Source organism: Scleropages formosus, chromosome 17 (assembly GCF_900964775.1).
Source record: "Scleropages formosus chromosome 17, fSclFor1.1, whole genome shotgun sequence".
Lineage (NCBI taxonomy): Eukaryota > Metazoa > Chordata > Actinopteri > Osteoglossiformes > Osteoglossidae > Scleropages > Scleropages formosus.
This window is the reverse complement of record NC_041822.1, coordinates 3,640,107-3,665,655: the sequence shown is the minus strand read 5'-3', so window position 1 is coordinate 3,665,655 and position 25,549 is coordinate 3,640,107. Positions and strand designations below refer to the sequence as shown.

General features: G+C 42.7%; 1 protein-coding gene across 1 annotated transcript in view; it reads left to right on the top strand.

Annotated features, from left to right (window-relative positions):
- LOC108938954 (protein unc-13 homolog B-like) overlaps positions 1-25,549 on the top strand; it is a 105,679-nt gene that overhangs the window by 36,545 nt on the left and 43,585 nt on the right. Inside the window, exons 8-9 of the mRNA XM_029259705.1 lie at positions 1,679-1,957; positions 2,772-2,859. Coding sequence (XP_029115538.1) covers positions 1,679-1,957; positions 2,772-2,859 — 367 coding nt within the window. The remainder of the gene's footprint in view (positions 1-1,678; positions 1,958-2,771; positions 2,860-25,549) is intronic.

Here is a 25,549-nt window from a genome sequence, read left to right as displayed (position 1 = left end):
ATCAGCAATTGAAGGAGATGCAACTGTAAATAATGATCCTGTCCCCACTTCTAATGTTGACGTGAAACCTCTTTCAAAAGAAGCTGAAGTTTTAGAAACCATGGAGCACAAAGGAGACCCAAACAAAGTGATACTTCCTGAGACAGCAACGGCAGATGACTCACAGTCCATAGTGGAAACTGACACATCTCTCATTGCCAGCACAACTCAGGAATGTCCATCTGCTGGGGATACTACAGAGGAAGAATCTGGTATGCATGAGGGAAAAGTCATGTATGAGGAATGTTGCACAATTATCGGGCAGCCTGGCAGCACAAGCTTGGGCAAATCTGGACCAGAAGCTGAGACGACTACTACAGAGTGTAAACCAATTTTAGCAGCAGAGCATCCTCCTGCAAACTCTGACATGCCTGGCTTGTCTGCTTCCACATTTGGCTTCATGTCTAGAGCAAATGACAGTGGTAAAACCTTTGGGTCTCTTTTCTCATCTACCCCAACAATTCCAAAAGTGCCTCTGGTATCTGTGACAGAAGATGGTCTTTTGTCTGGATTCAAGACCTTTTCTGCAGGTCTTTTCCAAGAAGACAAACCAGCTACTATGAAGGATCAACCACCTGCTGCCTCCCTGCTCGGAAGGAAACTGGGTTTCCCATGGCAAACATCACAGACACCGGAGGCACAAACAACCCCTGATAATTCCTGTGAACCTAAAGCTAATGAAAATGCTGATAATACCACAGGTGATACACACTTGAACAAAGTCACAGTGGCATCAGATGAAACTGAAAATGTTCCTGAACCCAAGTCATCTGAAGAAATAACTGACAATTTAGATAAGACCAAGGAACTCTCTGAAAGACATAAGCAGGAAACTTTAAATTCTAGTGAGCCTCAGTTTCTGTTGAACTGTATCGATGAACCCCAGATTTGCATCTCACAGCCCGAGCCTCTACCCCAGGATACAACTGAGAAAGACACAGTCTCTCAACTGCTTTCTGGATCAGATCCCACTACAGAGCTGTCGAAGAAGGATGTTTCTAAAAGGCTAGTAGCAGCATAATAAATGGTTATTAAAAACCATTTATAATGCCTTGATGTTCTTACTAGAACATAGAAACATTATATCCACTACAACTGCTGCAGTTACATTCAGTGTTATCTGATTGACATTGTGTGTTATAGAATTCGTGTTTATTTAGTTGCATATTTGTGTCATGTTGAGTTTTTATGTTATGTTTTCTTATAATTGAAAACAGGGGAATAGCACATCCATGGTAACATTTTTCAGTGTTTTTGTTGTCTTGTTCAAATGGGACATTCCAACATAAAAATGTTGATTTTAGTTGGCGCTTTTCTCCAAAGTTAATTGTTAGTTTTGCTGGTCACACCAGCGGAGATTAGGCCTTCAACAACTATTTTTCAAAGACTTCTATCGGGAGCCATCTTTTCAACAAAGATGTGGAGTACTTATCATTATCTAAAGTGCATCTACCAAAAGAAGTACATAAAGATTTTCAAAGTAGTCTGACAAGTTCTACCAATATGTAGGCACAATCTAGGAAGCAAGTCTGCCTACAAAAACTATGAATTTAATCTTAGAAGATGAAAGAAATGTGGTCTAGATTTCCTGAGGTGCGGCACAAAATATGGTGACATGCTGGTGTGTCTATCAATACAGCCCGGTGGATAGTAGCCATTTCGGCTCCTCTGGGAACCTCAGCCAGACAAGCTCTCAGCTCTGTTCTGAACCAGAGGAGCAAGACAACCAAGACTCTCCTCAGTCCTTCCACAGCTCCCCCAGTCGCCCCACAATCAAAAGGCAAGCTACTTTGGATGAAGAAGAGAAGAAGGAGCTACAGTCACCACTGGACCTGGATAGGACCTCAGTGATCGACAGCATCTCTGACATACAGAGTCCAAAGATGCAAGAAAAGAGGCCAGAGAAATCTTGCAGCAGGTAAAAATTGTTGTTATGCCACTCCCAAAGGAATAGTATACACCTTGGCTGTGTAAAAACTGGTTTGTTATTTCCAGCATTCTTATTTTAGTGAGGGTGTGACAGTGGTGTAGTTGTTAGGGCAGGTGCCTCACATCTTCTAGACATAGGTTTCAGTCAGATTTACATTTAATCATTTAGCTGACACTTCTCTAGAAGAACTTGCAGTTAGTTACCCATTTATACAGCTGGGCAATTTTTACTCAAGCAATTTAGGGTAAGTACCTTGCTCAAGAATAGTAGAGTTGAGATTTGAACTTGTTACCAGTGGCCCTAAAGGCAACAGTGCTAACTACTACACTACCAGCTGATTTACCCTGGGGGAGTTTGCATTTACTCCCTATGTTCACATTGGTTTCCTCCAGGTACTCCAGTTTCATCCGACAGCTTAAATACACAAGTTTCAGGTGAACTGCTAACTCTGAATTGTACTTTTTGTGTATATATATATATATGAGATGATGAGTGTGTGCATCTGATTACCCTGTGATCCACTTGTGTCATATCCAGGATGTACTCTGCCTCATGCCTTAGGCCTTGGGATATTCTCTGGATCACCACCTCCCTGCCCTGGACAAGCAGTGATAATACTATTTTAGTATTATTTTAGTATTGTTTTGTTCCGCGAGAGATGTTGCTTAATTCAGATTTAGTCATTTAACTTTGTGAAAAGTTTTTATCTTTGCTCAGAAAAAAGCTTATTCACTCCTTCAGGCATTCCTTTCTGTTTATTCCTCTGTATTTTCTGGTCATGATTCCTCTTTATTTTTCACAGCTTCCATAACACTGGGCCTCCCCCCATCTCTGCATCCAGACTGCACTGGTTGAAGGCCATCAATAAAGTTCGAGTTCAGCTGCAGGAGGTAGGACATGTACCATATTGCACTCCCTCATTTTTGTTGTCTCTCTGTCCACCCCACCTCACGTCCATGCTTTCTCTGTTTCTTCTGGGTATGGTGTGGAGGGATGGGGTTGGTTGAGTTTCACTTCAGAAGCAGTTATTTACATGCTCTTTCAGAATTAGTCCATGAATAGCTTGCTCAGAAATGCTGCTTGGTGTACATTGCCCTATTTGCCCATTCTGAATTAGGCCTTCGATTTTGACGTACTGTGCTCTTGCTAACTATGCATATAATTAGCCTGTAGAGGAATCAGTATGGATCTGACCTCCTTATACGTCACCCAGCCATTCCTCTCTGTGTAATATGGATGCTCTTTAATGGTGTATTGTATTGGAGATTTTTTGGGAGGAAGGTTTGGAAAAATAGCAGCTGCTATTTTATCTTATTAAATTATTTTTTTTTAAACTTCATTGGAAAAAATGGTAAAGCTGGTCTTTAAGCTACTGAGTTTAGTATTTTTAAAAGGCTGGTTTTATGCAGAGGGGGGCGGTGGCGCGGTGGCGCGGTGGGTTGAACCACAGTCCTGCTCCCCGGTGGGTGTGGGGTTCGAGTCCCGCTTGGGGTGCCTTGCGACAGACTGGCGTCCCATCCTGGGTGTGTCCCCTCCGGCCTTACACCCTGTGTTGCCAGGCAGGCTCCGGTACCCCGTATAGGACAAGCGGTTCTGAAAATGCTCCTCCGTGAACCGCCACCTTATTGTGGTGGAGGGGTTTGAGTGCCTGAATGAGTCCAGGAGCTATGTTGTCTGGGGCTACATGCCCCTGGTAGGGTCTCCCATGGCAGACAGGTCCTGGATGACAGACGAGACAAAGCACGGTTCAAAAACCCCTTATGAAGGAAAAAGCAAGGCGTCCGTTTACCCCGCCCGGTATGGGGTCACCGGAGCCCCACCCTGGAGCCAGGCCTGGGGGGGGGGGCTCGCATGCGAGCGCCTGGTGGCCAGGTCTATGCCCACGGGGCCTGGCCGGGCTCAGCCCGAAGCCATAATGTGGAACCGCTCTTCGGTGGGCTCACCACCTGCCGGAGAAACCGTAAGGGGCCGGTGCATTGTGATTTGGGCGGTGGTCGGGGCCGAGTGCCCGGCCGACCCAAACCTCGGGCGCCAACTCTGGTTTTTGGGACTTGGAATGTCACCTCACTGGCGGGGAAGGAGCCTGAGCTGGTGCAGGAAGTTGAGAGATACCGTCTAGATATAGTCGGGCTCACTTCCACTCACAGCTTGGGTTCTGGAACCACTCTACTCGATCGAGGGTGGACTCTCCACTATTCTGGCGTTGCCCAAGGTGAGAGGCGGCGGGCTGGTGTGGGCTTATTAATAGCCCCCCAGTTCAGCCGCCATGTGTTGGAGTCTACCCCGGTGAATGAGAGGGTCATCTCCCTACGCCTTCGGGTCAGGGAACGGTCTCTCACTGTCGTTTGTGCTTATGCGCCTAGCGGCAGTGTAGAGTACCCGGCCTTTTTAGAGTCCCTGGGGGGCGTGCTGGAAAGCGCTCCCACTGGGGACTCTGTCGTTCTACTGGGGGACTTTAACGCCCACGTGGGCAGCGACAGTGATACCTGGAGGGGCGTGATTGGGAGGAACGGCCTCCCTGATCTGAACCCGAGCGGTGAGTTGTTATTGGATTTCTGTGCTAGTCGCGGTTTATCCATAACGAACACCATGTTCATGCATAAGGGTGTCCACCAGTGCACTTGGCACCAGGACACCCTAGGTCGGAGGTCGATGATCGACTTTGTAGTCGTTTCTTCTGACCTTCGGCCATATGTCTTGGACACTCGGGTGAAGAGAGGGGCTGAGCTGTCAACTGATCACCACCTGGTGGTGAGTTGGATTCGATGGCGGGGGAAAAAGCTGGACAGACCTGGCAGGCCCAAACGCATAGTGAGGGTCTGTTGGGAACGTTTGGCGGAGGCCCCTGGGGTGGATGAGATCCGCCCCGAGTTTCTCAAGTCTCTGGATGTTGTGGGGCTGTCTTGGCTGACACGCCTCTGCAGCATCGCGTGGAGTTCGGGAACGGTGCCTCTGGACTGGCAGACCGGGGTGGTGGTCCCTCTTTTTAAGAAGGGGGACCGGAGATTGTGTTCCAACTACAGGGGGATCACACTCCTTAGCCTCCCTGGGAAAGTCTATGCCAGGGTACTGGAAAGGAGAATCCGACCGATAGTCGAACCTCGGATCCAGGAGGAGCAATGCGGTTTTCGCCCTGGCCGTGGAACACTGGACCAGCTCTATACCCTCACTAGGGTGTTGGAGGGTTCGTGGGAGTTTGCCCAACCAGTCCATATGTGTTTTGTGGACCTGGAGAAGGCATTCGACCGTGTCCCTCGTGGCATCCTGTGGGGGGTACTTCGGGATTATGGGGTCCGGGGCTCGTTGCTACGGGCTGTTCGTTCCCTGTATGACCGGAGCAGGAGCTTGGTTCGCATTGCCGGCAGTAAGTCAGACCTTTTCCCGGTGCATGTTGGACTCCGCCAGGGCTGCCCTTTGTCACCGATTCTGTTCATTATTTTTATGGACAGAATTTCTAGGCGCAGTCAGGGAACGGAGGGTGTCTGCTTTGGTGGCCGCGAGATCTCGTCTCTGCTTTTTGCAGATGATGTGGTCCTGTTGGCTTCATCAAGTCAAGACTTGCAGCGTGCACTGGGGAGGTTTGCAGCCGAGTGTGAAGCGGCGGGGATGAGAATCAGCACCTCCAAATCCGAGGCCATGGTTCTCAGTCGGAAAAAGGTGGATTGCTCCCTCCGGGTTAGGGGGGAGTTGCTCCCTCAAGTGGAGGAGTTTAAGTATCTCGGGGTCTTGTTCACGAGTGAGGGAAAAATGGAGCGGCAGGTTGACAGGCGGATCGGTGCGGCGTCCGCAGTAATGCGGTCATTGTACCGGTCTGTTGTGGTGAAGAGGGAGCTGAGTCGTAAGGCGAAGCTCTCAATTTACCGGTCGATCTACGTTCCTACCCTCACCTATGGTCATGAACTCTGGATCATGACCGAAAGAATGAGATCGCGGATACAAGCGGCAGAAATGAGTTTCCTCCGCAGAGTGGCTGGGCGCACCCTTAGGGATAGGGTGAGGAGCTCAGTCACCCGGGAGGAGCTCGGAGTAGAGCCGCTGCTCCTCCGCATCGAGAGGAGCCAGTTGAGGTGGCTCGGGCATCTGTTTCGGATGCCTCCTGGACGCCTCCCTGGGGAGGTGTTCCGGGCTTGTCCCACTGGGAGGAGGCCTCGGGGCAGACCCAGGACACATTGGAGAGACTACGTCTCCCAGCTGGCCTGGGAACCCCTTGGGGTTCCCCCAGAGGAACTGGAGGAGGTGTGCGGGGAGAGGGAAGTCTGGAGTACTCTGCTCGGACTGCTGCCCCCGCGACCCGGCCCCGGATAAAGCGGAGGAAGATGGATGGATGGATGGTTCTGAAAATGTGTGTGTGTGGGGGAAAAAATGGTAAAGCTGGTTTTTAAGCTACTGAGTTTAGTATTTTTAAAAGGCTGGTTTTATGCAGGGGGGGTGTGGTGGTGCAGTGGGTTTGGCCTGTGCCTGCTCTCTGGTGGGTCTGGGGTTTGAGTCCCACTTGGGGTGCCTTGTGACAGATTGGCATCCTATCCTGGGTGTGTCCCCTGTCCCTCCAACCCTGTGCCCTGTGCTGCCAGGTTAGGCTTTGGCTTTCTGCAACCCCGCTTGGGACAGTAACGTGTGTGTGTGTGTGTGATTTTATGTGAGTTTTTTCTTTGGTAAACTACGGGGTGCCATAAATCAATGGTGAGTGTTCCTGAAAGAGGCTATTGTCATACTGAAATACTTTTACTGTCACTTCTGAATAAAGAGATCTTCCTGGTATGAAAAAGATTTAGGTGTGTTGGACAACAAAACAATTAATTTCAGGTTTTATGAGAAGGATGTTCATGTGGAGTGAATTAAACTTGTGACTAACTGTTTTTATATCTGGGTAGAGTAGCTTAAATTCAGCTGCATGCTCCATGCTTTGACTTGGTGTATACAGGTGGACCCTGATTTACAATGGTGATACGTTCCGCGAAACCCATCATAAGTCGAAAATATCATAAGTCGAACATGCATTTAATACACCGAATACACACCTCTGCGTGACAAACTGGGAGATGCGGATCGCTGCCGCTGCCCAGCATCGCCAGAGAGTATCGTACCACGTATCGCTTGCCCAGGAAAACATCAAAATTCTAAATTCAAAGTACGGTTTCTACTGAACGTCTATTGCCAGTTCACATCGTAAAGTTGAAAAAATTCTAAGTCGAACCATTGTAAATTGGGGACCACTTGTACACTGTCTCAGACCAATAAAATAAGACAAAGACAATTTTATCAATTTAGAGTTTTATCACAAAAACAGATGGAATTTAACTCATTTATTTCTCATAGCTTTGCCTGGATTTCAGTCTTAAACATTATGTTGTACTGGAAGAACGCCAGGGAAAGTTGAGGAATTTATTTAGATATATATTTTTTTTTCTGGCAGAGCCTTTAGTTATTCCCTTTTTTTATACATTTTGTTATTGTGTGATGAGTTAAGTTTGTGATCTTAATTTGTTTAGAAAGTCATTATTTTAAGCTGCATCATGTAATGGAAAGAGACAAACCATCTTCAAGGCAAGAGGAACACAAGTCTCTCCTGAGGATATGCTGATTGAGATTGAAGGTGATTTGTACTGCATAAATGATGCAAACACAGGTGCTTAAATGACTGTGTGGGAGACCGTTTCATGCTCTTGTTCAAATATTCTTACATGTTAGATGAGAAAGATGTGATTCTGCACATAGGGCAACACTGTTGTAACAGAGATGAAGCTGGAAAATATGGGAAAAATTATGGCAATGCTGATGAGAACAGAATATTGAGGAGGAAATCATTATGGCTCAGCACTCAGTAATAGACCAAACTGACCCAATTACCCCCTGTCACTCACTCCTCTATTTGGTTTTCAGCTGGTGGATGGAGCACAGCTGCACATTCTGGAAAGGTCAGGAGGATAGATAATGGTGGCCCTTGTTGTTTAGAATTAAAGGGTTACTCACGTTTACAACATTACTGACAATTATAACAGTCCTTGTAACTATAAGGATGGATGGTAGTGTAGTGGTTAGAGCTGCTGCCTTTGGATCCAAAGGTCAGGGGTTTTATCTCCTGCTCCAGCTGTACTAGCCCTGAGTAAGGTGCTTACCCTAAATTGCTCCAGTAAAATTACTCAGCTGTATAAATGGGTAAATAATTGTAAGTAGCTTAACACTGTAAATCGCTTTGGAGAAAAGCGTTACGTAAATGTGCTGGTTTCACAATCACTAACAGATCTGTGTAAGATCTCTTTAGCACGCATGGCTATAATGGATACTTTGACATTGCATTCTTGTGAGCGTATGATCTAGAATTTAACATTTTCTTTTTCTGTCCCCTGTACTCACATTCATTGGTTTGACATAATTTTGTCATATTTTAATTTTTGCTGTACCAGGACCTTATTAATGGTTGAAGTACATGAACAGAAGAATAAATGTTACTTAAAACCAAAACATGAAAAAACAACATGTTTTTAACAGATTTGATTTGATGTGTTTTATGCAAGAATGATACAGGATTGTCTGGGGATATGGAGAATGCTGGATGTATGCCAATACAGAGAATTGTCATGCAAGAATGCCAAATACAAGTCACACCGCAGAGCTGAGATGTCATCGCCCTTTTCAATCAGGAATTCGATCACTGTGCAATCTTGTTTTTAGTACCGCACTGTAATTGTGTCATGCAGAGACAGCTGTTGTGGTTTAAAAGGACATGGATTCTGCACACTAGTTACTCTGGTCTTCTAATGTGATCTGTCATTCTACTGTTATTTTTATTTTAAAAATAGCCACAACAATTGTTTCACAACACTCCTTTAACTGTGACAGTCAAAACACTAACTGGAAGATCATGCAAAAACTTGGAGCGAAAAAAAGAATAGTTAGTTCCCCCTTCAGAAATGATATCCCATAGCAACCAAGTTTTATTGCTATGGAAACACAATCTTTCTATGATTTATGATTATAGTGGCTTCCCTATAGGTGTTTTACTGTAAGAAGGTCTGAGGTAAACATGTTGTACAAGAACAGTACCTGGTTTTATCCTCTTATTTTCAAGGTTTTAATCTGTATGTAAAAACAAAAAACTGGATTTTCAGTCACCTAGTTTATACAATGCATTATGTCGTAAACTGTAACTGTCAGATTGATTTTGTAAAAAATAAGTCACTGAACGGTCATTGATCACCAGAAGCAGAATTTAAGAGTATCTAAAGGAATGACTAATGACGGTGAAAATAAGAACTACCAATTTCTTTGACAGAATGGGGAAGGGAAGAAGAAGTAAGGAAACCTTTCTCATGCTGATGTGTTTTGGAGATTTACAGCTAGTTGTTGTACCATTGGGCGGGGGGTGCGGTGGCGCAGTGGGTTGGACCAGGTCCTGCTTTCCCGTGGGTCTGGGGTTCGAGTCCTGCTTGGGGTGCCTTGTGACGGACTGACATCCCGTCCTGGGTGTGTCCCCTCCCCCTCCGGCCTTACGCCCTGCGTTGCTGGGTTAGGCTCTGGCTCCCCGCGACTCCGTATGGGACAAGTGGTTCAGATGATGTGTGTGTGTGTGTGTTGTGCCGTTGTATCTTGCTGTATTATTTAGAGCTTAAAATAATGTGAAAATGGAAAAGCATGAGGAAAAACATGGTTTTCAATTGATCAGAAACTACACATGACATGAAACAAATGCTAGAATGCTGTCATTTCAATTTCTGAGAGTCTCTCTTTAAGACTTTCATCAAGTTACATTTTACCTTTTTATATTTCTGCCTATTTAGTAATTCCCAGTTCACAATCTGACACCACTGAGCCCCCACATTGCTTTGATGAGAAATCCATTAGTACACTTACTGTTGCATCCTTTACATACTGCAGTTTACACAGAACCCTTCAGACCTGCCTCCAGTGTATGGAGCTCCTCATTTCTTACAGCAGGCCAGTGGCATCACGAAGGGGTGTAGGGGGTGCGGACCGTATCAGGTGACACCATCAGAGGAGGTGACACAAAAATGACTGTCTATAAAATTTGTGTGCAGTGTTTCAGCACAAATGTATTTTTTTTAAGAAAAATATCCCTGTAGTTAGTTATAAGAACAAAAACACACACACACACACACACACATTTTCAGAACCGCTTGTCCCATATGGGGTCACAGGGAACCGGAGCCTAACCCGGCAACTCAGGGCGTAAGGCCAGAGGGGGAGGGGACACACCCAGGACGGGACACCAGTCCGTCGCAAGGCACCCCAAGCGGGACCCGAACCCCAGACCCACCGGAGAGCAGGACTGCGGTCCAACCCACTGCGCCACCACACTCCCCGCAAGAACAAAAACATTTCTTGTAATAAAGCCCAGCTGACATGTATCAATATACACACACACACACACACATTTTCAGAGCCGCTTGTCCCATACGGGGTCACGGGGGAACCAGAGCCTACCCGGCAACACAGGGCGTAAGGCCGGAGGGGGAGGGGACACACCCAGGACGGGACACCAGTCCGTCGCAAGGCACCCCAAGCGGGACCCGAACCCCAGACCCACCGGAGAGCAGGACTGCGGTCCAACCCACTGCGCCACCACACTCCCCGCAAGAACAAAAACATTTCTTGTAATAAAGCCCAGCTGACATGTATCAATATACCTACAAGGATAAAACTCTGTGCTAATTTACTTTTTGACCCTTCCAATGCGCTCTGCTCAGAGATCTCATTATTACCCAATTACAGTGATGCTTCGAATCACGTGGTTTCATCTCCACGCGCTACAAACACGCGCTCTTGTTTTCGTCGCCGCTATTGTTTTTATAGCCGCAGATTTTGTCACAATTTCTGGTGTTTTAGCTACAATATTGTGGTAATTAGTATTTGTAAACCTATATCAATAACATTAAAATAAACATAATTTTGATTTACTTCTGAAACGTTTTTATTTCGAATTCTATTGTTTTCTTACTGAATTTTCACTTTAACCACATGAAACTATGTAAATGTAAGTACATTAAGGCTGTGTGTATGATGTTGTAATTTAAATGTGTCATTTTAATTTTGCTTGTTGTTTATACCACCTATTGCCATTACATTGAGTGATATACAGGAATTACGATTTATGAGTAACATTAGTTGAAAAAACACTACTGAGGATTCTATATGGTCTGGTATGGGAGGGGGTCCATGGGGGTGTGACACCATGAATTACTGCACTGGGTGGCACCCACCCTAGTGACACCACTGCTGCAGTCTATAGGACTCTGTCAAAATACCAGAGTCACACCACTGTATTCCAGTGTCAAATTTTTTGGTCAGAACAGACAGACATCATAGGAAAAAGAACCAGTCTGTAGAACCCTGCCTAAGATTGATGTTGTTGTGGTATTTATGTTATGTGCTGTAAGATTACAGCAGGAAATTTGAAAGTCTACAATTAGTATTTAGAGTGAAAAAATTTCCTTTTTGAAAGCATACAGTTCTGTGTTCTTAAAGTTTTAGAATTCAGTTCTACATGTTACATAGTTTGTGAATGTGAAATTTAGTCATATCTGATTATTTTGCAGGGGGTGTGGTAGCACAGTGGGTTGGTCCTGGTCCTGCTCTCTGGTAGGCCTGGGGTTCGAGTCCCACTTAGGGTACCTTGTGGTGGACTGGTGTCCCGTCCTGGGTGTGTCCCCTCCCCTTCCGGCCTTACGCCCTGTGTTGCCGGGTAGGCTCCGGTTCCCCGCGACTAGCGGTTCCGGAAATGTGTGTGTGTGTGTGTGTGTGTGTGTGTGTGTGTGTGTGTGTGTGTGTGTGTGTGTGAGTGATTATTTTGCCTGCAGCAAATTTGCTTCAAACTGTAGCTTCATGCTCTACAATTCAATTCAGTAAAAGGGTACAATGAAATTCTTTGTAGAAGCTCTTTTTCAGAAAAATGCTGCTGTTCTCTGAATCTGTCACAGCTAGTTCATGTTTCTTGAACTTTCTTCCAATTCCTGAACTGCCGTTTGAAAAAAATCAAAATTTTATTTTTTCTTAGGTCAAGTATTTAACATGACAAGCTTTAAAACTTAAGTTACCTCATGACTTATATATTTTTTAAGATGCTGCCCGAGACATCTGCAAGAGATCCATGTAAGGGCAAGAACTTGTAGACCTTTTTAGGATCTTTCTTCTATCTCTCGTCCTCCTCTTAAGCTGCTTGGGAGAACCACTGGAGGGCTTAACATGATCTCGAAGAAAAATTGAGCAGAAGGGGAAAATGTATTCAGAGTTTAGCAGTAAACCTCAGATTTAATTGAGAAATTAAAAATTCAGTTCTCTCTTCTAATATGTACAGTGAAGTTGTAAAATCGTAGTAGGAGGTTTGATCTTAATTAATTCAAAATGTCTGCTACTGATGGGGGGTGCAGTGGTTTGGACCAGGTCCTGCTCTCTGGTGGGTCTGGGGTTCGAATCCCACTTGCAGTGCCTTGCGACAGCCCGGCATCCTGTCCTGGGTGTGTCCCCTCCCCCTCCAGCCTTTCTCCCCGTGTTGCCGGGTTAGGCTCAGGCTCCCTGCGACCCCGTATGGGACATGCGATTCAGGCAATGTGTGTGTGTCTGCTACTGCCACAGTATGTGGGAAATCAATAGATCTGTTTTTATCCACCACCTAACGTCAGTTAATTGAAAGTAAATAGCATCTACTGTGAAATGTGAAGCTGTGTATATATTTGTAAATACTTTGGTTACACAGGGCACAAGTGTATACTGAGCAATACTGGAAAATAATTTCTGTGCGTGTGTGTGAGCATGTGCGTCTCGAGGATTGTGAGGGAGTTGTATGTGTCAGAGTTGTTGTGAGCCAACAAGAGGTCGAGGAGAGAGAAATTTAGAGAGAGAGAGAGAGAGAGAGAGAGTGAGAGCGGGAGAGAGAGAGAGAGAGTGAGAGCGGGAGAGAGAGAGAGAGAGCACGAGAGAGCACTCATATAATACATATCTGGCACTTGATTGTTTAAGCACTGCCTGATGCAACAAGCCTTCGGTGAAAGCAAGGAAGCAGTAGGCATTGTGCCATGTACTACTGCAAATATAGAACCAAGACATTTGCTGTGCCTAACATCCAAAATATTCTCTTCTGCCGGTCTGGGGATGGTAGGGTCATTGTATCTCTGCCAGCTGTTTCTCTACTACAGTGATGTTCATGTCTTTGACCAACTATCAAGTCTGGCAAGAACCTCAGGACTGCCAATCTTGTGTCTGTTTTGATTATGGAGCATGGAATGGAATTTGACTGAAGACAATTTTATTTATTATTCTTTACTTCATGTACCGGCCTCTTACTGTATTCTCCAGTGGTATGATTCGCCATGGAACGGCAACTGAAAATATTCAAGTTTACTTGGAAATTTAGTGGGAAATTATTGAAGGACATTTGTACATTATAAATACTGCTCAGACAGGGGAATTTCTTTTTTTGCCTACATAAGGTAAGTTTGCATTAAGTGATATTTGTGTACAGATTTGTGTGTGTGACTTAGCAAAGTCAGTAAATCGGTGTTTTTTGGGATATTAGGAGTGTTTTATTGCATCTGTGTGGTATTATGATAAAGTAAAATGAAAATGAGCAAAAGCATGTTCTTTCCTTTCCCTATCAAATCCTGTTCTATTACTATTATGTAGACTTAATAATTGTCTCAGAATCTGATATTAAGGATCTCACTGAACCAGAAAAGCTTAAAGCTTCTTTTCATGGCAAGTTATTGTATTTTCAGATTTAGAAACGTTAAAGTTGCTGGGTTTCATATTTTTAAGTTCATATAACCATAGTTATGCTTCAGTTGGCTAAATGGGCAACACGGTGGCAGAGAGAGTAGTGCTGCTGTCTCTCAGTGCCTGGGTTCTACAAGAGGGTGTGGATTCGATCCATGCTCAGTCTGTGTGGAGTTCACATGTTTTTCCCATGTCTGTGTGGGTTTCCTCCCACAGTCCAAAGACATGCTGTTCAGGTTCACCCATAGTGTGTGAATGACAGAGAGAGTGTGTGTGTTCCACTGATGTATGGATGAGTGACCCAGTGTTAGTAGCGAATCTAGCAGTGTAAGACATCTTGGTAAATTTGGTGTGTTGACTGATAACACTACATAGAGTTCGTTGGAAGTTGCTTTGGAGAAACGTGTCCGCTTAATAAATACATGTAAATCATACCAGTCCTAAAGTACAGTAGCTACACCATACTACTTGCATCAATACAATGCTTAACATCTTTCAGTTTTTTCAAGACATTGGAATCCAACAAAGATACAAGCAAAAACCTGCTGACCTAAAGGAAAATGATATCATTCATGAGCTTATATGTATGTTATCTGTACACTGTTGATCGAAGGACTTGGAAAGGGATGTTGTGACATAGATAGATAGTCACTTTTTAAGAATCATTCTGCCAGCTTTGTTTTTCATTTTCTTTCAATGGCTCTCATTGTTTAAGGCTGAGTAAAATAGTGATAGATGATTACCCTTGAGTGTAGTGCTCTGTCTAAAATTCCAACAGGATAAAGTAGTAAATTTTGTTGGATCAATGTAAGCTGTGAAATAATAATGCAGATGGTTTTCGTTATATTAAAAATCAGGTTAAATGAAGAGCGCTCAGCATGTGGCATGAGGGAGGAAATGCTGAATTTCTTAAAAAATTGTACTTGATATATTGGCCAGCTGACATGGTGACAGTCCATATCATAGTTGCCAGCTATGACACGTCAGGGTTTGACAAACTCTGGAATCACTGTAAGCAGAAAACTGCCAAATGTGTTTTTTCTTGGTTTTTCACTGAGCAAAGATGCTATTTAGCCTTTTAAAACTTCAGATGAATCTTCAAACCATCAGAAGAAATAATGCCCAAAGAAGCATCATTAATAATTTTGTTCCTAATGTGTTATTAGACAGTAGGTGTAGAAGAATGCTTGCAGGCTGTGGGATATGCTGGTCTCCTAGTACATTCTAACTAACTAAGCCATGACAAACCAAGGTAGCGCAACGCCAGCATCTTCTCTTGGATGGCAGGAGTGGTCGCCTCCTGATACATAAATTTGTTGGATACTGGAGATCAGTTTATGTTTAATCCTGGCAGACAAAAGTTGGACCATCTCTTTTTCTATATCTTGTGTATATGTGCTGTTTTATTTTAAGCACTAAGTATTAGCATAATTGTCAGAGGGATAAAGTATTAGACCTTGTGTAAAAGAAGCAAAACCATTGTTTTCTCATGGAAGAAAACGGTCTAAATCTCTCCTTTTTGGCATTCCCTGAAAGCAGCTAAAAGCGACTCTTCTTGAAACATATGTGTAAGAAGCTTCACAGAAAAATTATGCGGAAGCATCTCCTGCCAGTAATTCAGTCTGTTGTCAAGCATGCGGCTACTTTGCACCCACATCAACAAGATGAAACATGCCATGTTTGGGGGCCCATCAGTCAATTGTATTTTAAAATATGGAAGAGAAGAAACTGTTTCCTAGGATAAAAGCAACTGAGCTATTAATCCTAAAAGAATACTTCTCGTAACTGGTTGTGATGTTGGCAGTACTTCAGATGAAGACCCTCTTCCTCAGTTTCGAGAACTTTGGACTTAATTTGAATTACAGTATGGATTTTTCGAAGTATTGTACTGGATTTCAGGAGAAAAAAATATTGTGAAAAAAAAAAGTGGAAACAATTATTTTCCTTCCCCTACCACCCTACCACTTTTCGAGGTTAGTAACTTTGAAGATTAACATAACTGATTGATACTGTAATCACCAAAATTACAAATGCCTTCAGACCTTGCACGGTCACACTTGAATTTCACAGTTCTGCATGCTTCAGTTGCACTAAAGTGTCAGTAGACTGCCAGTTTGACCAGTGCCCGAGAGTGCAATGCAACAATTAGCCAGCTGGGCTGAACGAAAATAAATGTGCATGGTGTGTATGTTAACATTGCATGGTGATCAGTAAGGCTGAGTGTCTCAGCTATTCTTTTTGGCATGTTCTGTTAGTTATTACAGACAGATTAACACACATACAAGACACTTTATTTGACTATACAGTGGTCCCCGATTTGACTTACGATTTTTTCGACTTTCCGATGGTGAGCTGGCGATAGACATTCAGTAGAAACCGTACTTCGAATTTTGAATTTTGATTTTTTTCCCAGGCAAGTGATATGTGATGCAATACTTTCTCGCAATGCTGGGGAGCAGCAGTGATCTGCATCTCCCAGTCTGTCACGCAGAGGTGTGTATTAGTTGTATTAAATGCGTTTTCGATTTATATTTTCGACTTACGATGAGTTTCAAATTTTAAACTTTATTGAGCTGATGGAAAGGGGGTGTGGTGGCGCAGTAGGTTGGACCAGGTCCTGCTTTCCAGTGGGTCTGGGGTTTGAGTCCCGCTTGGAGTGCTTTGTGACGGAGTGGCATCCTGTTCTGGGTCTGTCCCCTCCCCCTCCAGCCTTACACCCTGCGTTGCTGGGTTAGGCGCCGGCTCCCCGTGTCCCTGTATGGGACAAGCGGTTTCAGGTAGTGTGTGTGTGTGTGTGAGCTGATGGAATGCTGACACAGACTGTAAATATCAGCAGTTTTTTCTTATGAGGGAATTGTGCTGTCAGACATCTTTTTATGGAAATGAAATCCTAAATTCCAGATAACAAAAGACTTCCTTTCCCTGGACTCTCAAAGAAAGGTTGCTGTCAAGACTGTGAACGATCAAAGCACCAGTGGAACATCCATGACATGCACAGAGCCTGCGTAATGTAATTGATTTTCTTTCTCAACTAGTGACCTTTGAGTGAATCAGGTGCTCTATAACTTAGGTTGTTGGAATTACACATCTGCCATCTAAAGCACTAGTCTGAATGCCATTTTATTATCTTTTATTACTTTTTGCTTAACATATGCCTTTATTCAGATTCAGTTATGATTGCACTTATTTATACATGTGGATATTTTACTGGGGCATTGAGGATAACTAACTTGTTCAAGGTTATTACCAGGGCTACAATTGCCAGCATTGATCCTGTGCAACTTGCTGGCCTTTTCTGTTTGTTTGTTGTTGACAAGGGTGACATCTGAGCCTGAATCATTTGTTTATATGGCTGTCTTTACAATATCCAACTCACACCCGAGAAAATCACAAGTCAAAGTTTCTTAGTCCATTAATTGCTGAGCTTCAACAGGCAAATGAATGACCCGATTCTGGAACAAAGCTGCGGAAGGAAATTGTTACTGGGAAGCATCCGGCACTTACGGATGGCTTGACATCTTAACGTGGCTTGTCTGCCTACAAATAATAGCTTTAAATTCGGCTTGTTCTTATGCAGTTTCCTGCTTCCCTGCTGCATGTTTCAGTTGCTATGTTCCCTAACAGAAACCCAATAAAGCTCTCCATCCATACAAGCTGAAATATTCGGTTATTTCAGAATTAAAGGGTATTTTTTTTCTCTGTCCGTGATAGGAGGCTGTTTTCTAGCTCTTGTCTGGGAATTGTGAGGTTGAGTTAGTACATACTACAACTAGAATATTATGGACATTTTTTGATGAGTATTGCATAACTGTAAGCTTCCATCTTTTGGATAGCTTTGTTCTTTATTTTCTAGAATGTAAGTCCATGCAGAGCTATTCTTTTACTGATTTTAAAGGAGGTCTTGTTTACCACAAGAGACACATCTAATTTTCTTCATTTAAGCTTTGGAGTCCATTGTGTATGCACGTTTTTGTATATATGTGCTCCAGGAATAGGATTTTATATACGCAGAGTCCAGGAATAGGAGTAACAAATGTAATAATTGAAGGTAATTGCAGGTCACTATTGTCCAATGCAAAGCTATCAGTCAGTATGGAGGCTCAGGGATATAAAAGGTAAGTCTGCTATGTATGTAATGTCTCCTGTCAGTGGTGTAATAAATTTGTGTCTTACAGTTGAAAATTATACAAAGTGAAAAGAAAATGTAATTTAATAATTTTATAGGAAATTATTTTTTGCTAATAGTTAGTTTGTTTGCAATCCAAAGATATGAATGGACTCAATAGATCTTACATGAATTATAAACCTGAAAACTTGAATTTGTAGCATTGAGAGTTGTACAGTTTGATTCAGTCATAATATATTACAATAACAATGTTAATGAAAATAGAATAATATTGAAAATCTTTGAGAAAAACTTTGATTTGTCCCTATTTTCTTGTTAAACCACAACCTTAATTCTTTTAATGATGTTATTGTATGTAGGCTGGTTACTATTACATCCCTGGGAAAATGCAATGTCCGGACAGGGACGTACAGTGAAGTGGTCTCAACTGCACAGTGTATATACAAGTGCACAGTGCAAACTCAGAGATAAAGTGCATGATTAACTCGGAGGATACGGAATAAGAGACACGCACAAAGTGCTCTTAAGCACAACTGTGGTGTGAACAGAGTAAATGGAAAGAGACGTGGCAACAACAGGGTGGTACACAGGACCGGGACAGGATCCTGAAGGACTGGTGTAGACAGGAACAGAGACACTGGACTTTAACATGAGAAATAGGTCATTGAGCAGGAATTGCAGTAGAATCACAGAGAAAGCAATAAAGGGCTGATCAAAAATCCACAAACTAGTGATGTGTCCTTTCTCCCATTAAATAGGGCTGGGAACTGATTATGAGGCAATTTGAAACAGGTGTGTTGGTTAGTTGCATGGATCTCAGGTAGTGCCTCTGGGGAACATTGGGGATTTCACCCCCTGGGGTCATGACAGTTATTAGAATGTGCTACATGATCGCACCTGTCATATATTGTATCCTCTTGACCTTGAGCCGTAGCTGTATCTATGTGGAAATATTTGCAGTCTTTCAGCTAAATGATTTTACCAGTGTGTTGTTGAGAGCTTGGGCTTGTTCATAATTTACAAATATGTAAATTAATAAATAAATACATTCATTCAATAAAGTTGGAAATAGAGAGCAATAATAATAGTACATTACAGCAGTAATAAATAAATTGTCCTTTTTCACTTTTGTTTTCCTACTGCAATTGAAATTGCTACTTTACTAGTAAAAGTTATGAGAGCTTCCCCTGCAGATGCAAGCCCCAAAAAGGCACAATCAAGAAGCTTCATGGGGTGACCACTGCTTCTGGAATTTTTCAGCATCTTTTCTTGTGATGTTGAACAAATACGCACACACACACACACACTTTCTGAACCGCTTGTCCCATACGGGGTCACAGGGAACCGGAGCCTGACCTGGCAACTCAGGGCATAAGGCTGGGGGGGGGGACACACCCAGGATGGGATGCCAGTCCGTCTCAAGACACCCCAAGCGGGACTCAAACCCCAGACCCACCGGAGAGCAGGACCCGGTCCAACCCACTGCGCCCCCCTGTTTGAACAAATAGTATTTTTAAAAGATTACTCTATGAATACCGTATCGCTTTGTTCTGAACTTTTTGCTAAAAATAAAGTAATCATAGTATTCTAGTATATGTTACGCTCCATGATTATTATAGTCAATTAACACAAAGTTTATTATTTTCCTTAATTTTTTATGTGCCTCGTTAGTTTGCTAGAGGCCTCCATTTTGTTACATATTGCTTAGACTTTGGTTTTAGTTTTAAAATGCAGTTAGGGTCATTTTGTCACGCCTTCTATCTCGGCAACGAGGAACACCTGCGGCTGATCAGGGTCCAGACGCGTCAGAGGACAGCCCCCAGCTCAGAACACTGCGGAACCACGTTCACCCTTACTGCTCACCAGCGCTTCTTGCATCGCCCTGTTTACCTTTCCTGACTTCCCTGTCCTAGCTCCCATTCCTCAACCCTCTTCCTCCTGACTCTCCTCGTCTTCCTCGTTTCCTTCGACCCATTGCCTGATCTTCGATTCACGGTTTTCGGATTCTCCTCGTAACGACGTCTGCTCTTCGGTGACCCTTGCTTGTTTTCTCACAGCGACCCATGGATCCTCCCATTACCTTGTGCGCCTCTGTGCTGCACTTGGGTCTGATGACCCACTTTCCGGACGGAAACATGACACATTTATATTTACGTATACATTTCCGAAACTCAGGATAGACAAATCCTGATCACCTTCCTACATTTTTTTTTCTTATTTTAAAAAAGGTACACAAACATGTACATACAATACAGCGTAAAGGCTTATCTGAGGATGATCATAACGTTACGGTGTATGAACATTTTCACCATACATGAGCTTGAGAGATCATGGGTGAAGTGAGTCCAGAAAAATGAGTTTTCAGACTCTTCTTGAATGTATACAGAATTTCAGCAGCTCTTAGTGAGAGAGGGAGGTCATTCCACCACAATGGAGCCAGAACCGAGAACCTCCGCGCTTTACCTTTCGTGTGTGGGACCACCAAGCGAGCAGAAGTAGACGAGCGAAGCGGTCTGGTTGGGGTGTACCAGTTGATCAAGTCTTGTAAATTGCTAGGAGCAGTTCTATTGATGCATTTGTAGGCAATAACCAGGTTCTAGAATTTGATCTGGGCAGCTGAGTTCAGTGATTAATTTCATCAGCAGTGAGTACATGTCATCAACACCGAATGGATAACTGAATATGTCCCAAGATTAAATTAAATAGATTCAATTACTAAGCAGTCAGAAATAAATTTAAACAGTTGTAAGTTTGCATAGAACTATTTCTCTTTCACTTGGCCAAAATTATTTGTTCTTAATGAAATCGAGGATAGCTGAGTATACTATACGGTTTAACTTTAAATGTTATATGGGTTGATGAGTGAGGAAAAATATTTGTTCTTATTTTACAAATGATCTGGTTTTCTTGAGGGTTTTTTTGTTATCATATGTTGTAAAACTCCCTAGTAATATGAGGTAGTGGGAAGGATAAGGGTAAGATACTTTTGTCAGGTATTAAGAACATATGGAGAGAAGTCGATTTTTGCTTGTAAAGCCTGTCTGGAAGACTGTCAGAGCCCTGCTGTGTATCTTCCTGCTTCAGTAAAGTTTGAAATAATAGCAATAATAATAATACTTTACAATAACAATAAATTTTTACTGCTCTTTCACTTTTTGTTTTCCTATAGTTGAAATTACTACATTACTGTAAGAATTTTCTTTGGGTCTTCCATGACCAAATCTTGAAGTAAGCTGTGAATGATTATTCAAAGGTAAAATTACAATAGGCAGAAGTAAAGTTTGTGAGTTTTAATTCTGTGATTATTGTATCTGTGCTTCCCATTCAGTTTAATAGAGTCACACAAATCACAGTGTTATACCTTGGAGAACCGACTCACTTGTTTAATCAGTCATTTTTTGTTGCAGCAGTAACTGATGTTTTTGCCTGCATTCTGTTTTGGAATTGCACTGTACACCTGAAATGAAGAGTCCTTGAGTTATAAGAATGTTTCAATTACTTCATAGGAATTTGAGAACACAGCGTCATTCCTGAGTGTCCAGTCAATAACCCCTGTCCGCTTAGCCCTCACATAGTAAGGTTTTTCTTACCAGTTTGGGGTACCATTTCTGTTTTGTTCCATGCAGCTTTGATGGGGAATGGAAATAATGCTATATTGATAATACACTGTATGTGTGACTTAAATAGGTCAAAAATAAAACTGAAATAATCTCAGGTGCTAAGTTCTGTTTTGAGTGGTTGAGGCTAGATTTAATATGATTAACCGTAATAATAAATTTTTGGCTTTTTTTGTTTGTAAGCTGTTGACTTGCAGGCTGGGCACAGCAGCTTTAATTTCTCCTTTTCTCAAATGAAGACTTGAGATCAAAGGTCCAAGCTGATTCTGCAGAGAAGCACTGAAGTTGATAATTCACTAATAATGCTATCGAGAACCCACTTCAGTGGACAAGATGGGACAAGCATCCTTGAACATGAGCAGTCAGACAGGAACACTTTGGCAAAGAAAACTGTCCATAGTCCAAAAGAGACCCATGGACTACGGAACAAAATACATAAGTTCCTCCAAGGAGCAGGAGAGAACTCTTCCCCACATTGTGACTTTTCCAATGCCCAGACTGAGAAGGATATTAAGAAAGTCTTTTCCAGTGTTCAGTTTTCATCTCCACTGGTTTCTGGAGTTCAAGGCCAGATGACAGCACCTAGCACTGATATTAACATTGCACCTAGCATTGGAAGTAAAGTAATGGACAGAGGGATCTATAATAAGATCCCCTGCACTCTGCACACTAATGGGCCCAGAGTAGAGAAATCTATGCCTAAGGTTATTTGTTCCAGCTTGGCCATAGAAGAAGATCAAACTGGAGTTCAGGAGGAAGACAGAAACCAAGCCAATGAAGTAACTGATCAAGAGACGAGTCTAGAGGAAAATTATAGGGCCGAGGGGGACTCAAGTTCTGTTATTAAGCACATTCTGAAGGAGTTGCGTGGTATAAATAGGATCCAAGAAGAGATTTCAGATCTTCGGGAGTATTTGACATCTGTGTCAGGGTCTGTGGATGAGATGTCCTGCTGTGTGGATGCTGTTTTGACTGAAATCGAGGGACTCCGTTCTAGTTCTAGGACTGGTGCCCATTCTGAAACCTCCATATCCCAGATACCCAACAACCCTTGTAATTTCCATGTTGAGGAGAAACCTCATGGACTAAACCAGGAGTCCAGGAACATTGAGGTGCACTGCACAGTGTGTAATGCACAGAGGAAAACATCAAGCATGGTAGACTGGTCCAAAAATACCAGACCTTCCTCTATGATTTCTTCCTCAACTGTTAAATCAATGTGCTCTGATATGTTTGAGATGGCTCATAAAAATACATCAGAACAAACTTGTGATCAGCCGTCTGTGTCCAGAAAGCTTAGATTTGGCTTTGTGGAATGGCAAGATGGCCAGGACTGCCCAAGCACAAGTTCCCAATCCTCAAGCCATAGCTCCAAGTCCAATGAATTCAGCCAAGGAGAACAGCATGAATTTCATTCCAGCACAGGCAGTGACTGTTGGGGCATAATTGATTTCACTGAGGAGACTCACTTCTCTCAACAAAATACTGTAGAGGGAGAGCACTTAGGAGAAATGGAGACCTGGAAAGAATGCAGAGGCAGGGAACCCACTAGTACTCCAGAACAGTCTTCATTGAGTAGTTCTGAGCATTTTGTTCCTCAATTTGGGTGTCACTACAATACACCAAACAGCTCACCCAATTTTGCTGATGCGTACACACTACAGTATGATCTCCATGATACTGATATGGCCACTGATATATCAAATCCTAACTTTGAATGTGAATGTACTGCTAGCTGTCTGTACTCACCAACTTCTGGCTACCACTACATAGAGACTTACAGTGATGAGCAGGTGAGTGAGCCTTCTCCAATTCGAAATCCTGCTTCAAATCTTATTCATGCCAAATGCCAAGACATCTGCCAGGAGATGTATCGCTCTTTTGAGCACTACCCCACATCTGCTGAGGTGGGCATTTCAGCAGATGGAAATCTGGGGAGTCGGCAGAGAAAGCGTTTGTGTCACAACACTACAGTTGAGGAGGCCTTGCAGGTGGAAGGAGAGGAAAAAGGAAACAATTCTCTTTGCACCCACCCTGGGCTAGAGCCTGAGAATGAAGAGGCCGGTGTAAGTTTCAATGTCAAAATCATAGGGAAAGTGGTGCTCGATTTCAAAACTGCTCTTCGGGGCGCTTTGCACAAGCTGGAAGCTACAGGCTCTCAGTGCTCTGAGGAGGAGAGTAAAGTGCTCACAAGTCCAAGCAAATTCCTTGTAGATGAGTTTGGCACAGCAGGTTTACAAGAGGAAGAGAAGGACAACTATCTGATAGGGGACTCACCAAAGATGGGCAGTGAAGTAAATTGTTTGTCTGGTGAGTCTGCCTACATGGACTCGCTGGAAGAGAGGTTGAACCCTAACGGCATATTAAAAGATGTCCCGGGCTCCCCCAGCATGGACCTCTCTCATTGCAGAACAACTGAGGTGGTGGAAAGCATTGGAAAAACCCCACCTAATGAAAAGCTCTCAAGCACAGAACTCATACCTGAGCTTTCTCCATGCAAGGTGGAACTCAGTCAGCAGGACATCTGCAATCTGAAGTGTATTACCAACTTCCAACAAATACTGAAGGAGAAGAGACAATCACGCCAGAATCTGTCCAAGACTACTATATCCACCTTCTCTCGGGAGGAGAGTATTCCAGGTAGACTACTGGACTATTAAAGAGATGGATAATTATTTTTTTTCCTCGTTTTTCTTTCTTCTTCTTGCTTTTTACTTTTTTATTCTATTTTCCTAAGATTTGTGCCTGTAGCTGTTAAACCATTATGCCTTTAGAACATCACCATGAGTAATTTACATAATTTCACAAGGATAGCAAAATTAATTAAATATCTGTTTTTTATTATACAGAAAAGTAATTATATTTAGAACATCAACTCATAGTGTCCCTGACATTCTTTAACAAAAGCCACATATGTGGTAATATAGAGTTTCATCTCCTGAGAATTTAACGAAGGTTGAAGATTTTAATTCTGGGTTTGTCCTTTTTATGCTATCATTATATATTTAGTTGTATGCTCATAATAGAGTGTAAATACAAAAAGTCTGACATTCGAAAAAAATCAAAGTATGAAAATGGAGGAAAGCCAAAACTCTCTAATGAATTTTGGGTAAATTACTGTTCGTTATCAATTATTATTTCATACATTTTATTTTGCCCATCTTGCCTCCTCTCTACAAATATTTCTTGGCTACAGTCTTTAATCTCCTTACTCTTTTTGTCTTCTTCTCTTTCAGAAGGCACTAGAGGAGATGACCAGGTTACTCTCACCAGTTTGAAAATAAAATCTCATTACTGCTCTTAGTGACTGTGTCACTATTGATAGACATATATATCATTTCCTTGCATGGGCTTAGCATGTCTTTGTGATGCTTTGTCTTCTGTTTTTGTGCCATGCTCTCTTCCTTTTAGTTGAGTTCTTTGTACTTTGCTTAGGGAGGGTATGAAAAGGTATGAAGGAACTAGGTGCTTTAAAAAAAAAAAGGATATTGACAAAACAATCAAAAAGGTATCTGTTGTACACTTTCAGGACCACTGAAAAGCCTGCTGCATGGTATTGCAAATCTTATTGCTTTACAAATTTGTTTTAGGAAAATCTGTGATGCTTTTGAACTTTGTGAGTTAGGATAGATGAACCAGCACTTCTGAATTTGGGAACAATGAAATACAGAACAAACAATGAGGCTTTTTCTGTATGTTGCAAAGGTTAACATGGTAGGAAGACTCGCACTCTTGGTCTGCTCTTAAGTCACTGGAAATGTATAAAGCTCCATTGATGGAATATGGATTGATGATGGAATATGTGGCTTGACTATTGAATTTAAAACAATGGAAAATGGTTCTTAGCTTCTGCCAGTTCAAGGGTCTGATTCCTCTGAAATATGAATACGAACCTACTGTTATGGACATTATATGTTGGTGCTCTTGCAATGCATATGCTGCATTAAAGAATCTGTAAATGACTAATATAAAAGTGGTGATTTGCTTTCCAGTTAAAGCTAATCCAAAATATGAAGGAGTAGCAATAATGAACAATAACAAGTTGCGTTAGATGACTGTGTTATAGTGGTTGAGAAGTAAATTGTACGTTTTTACAGAAAACTGCTCCGT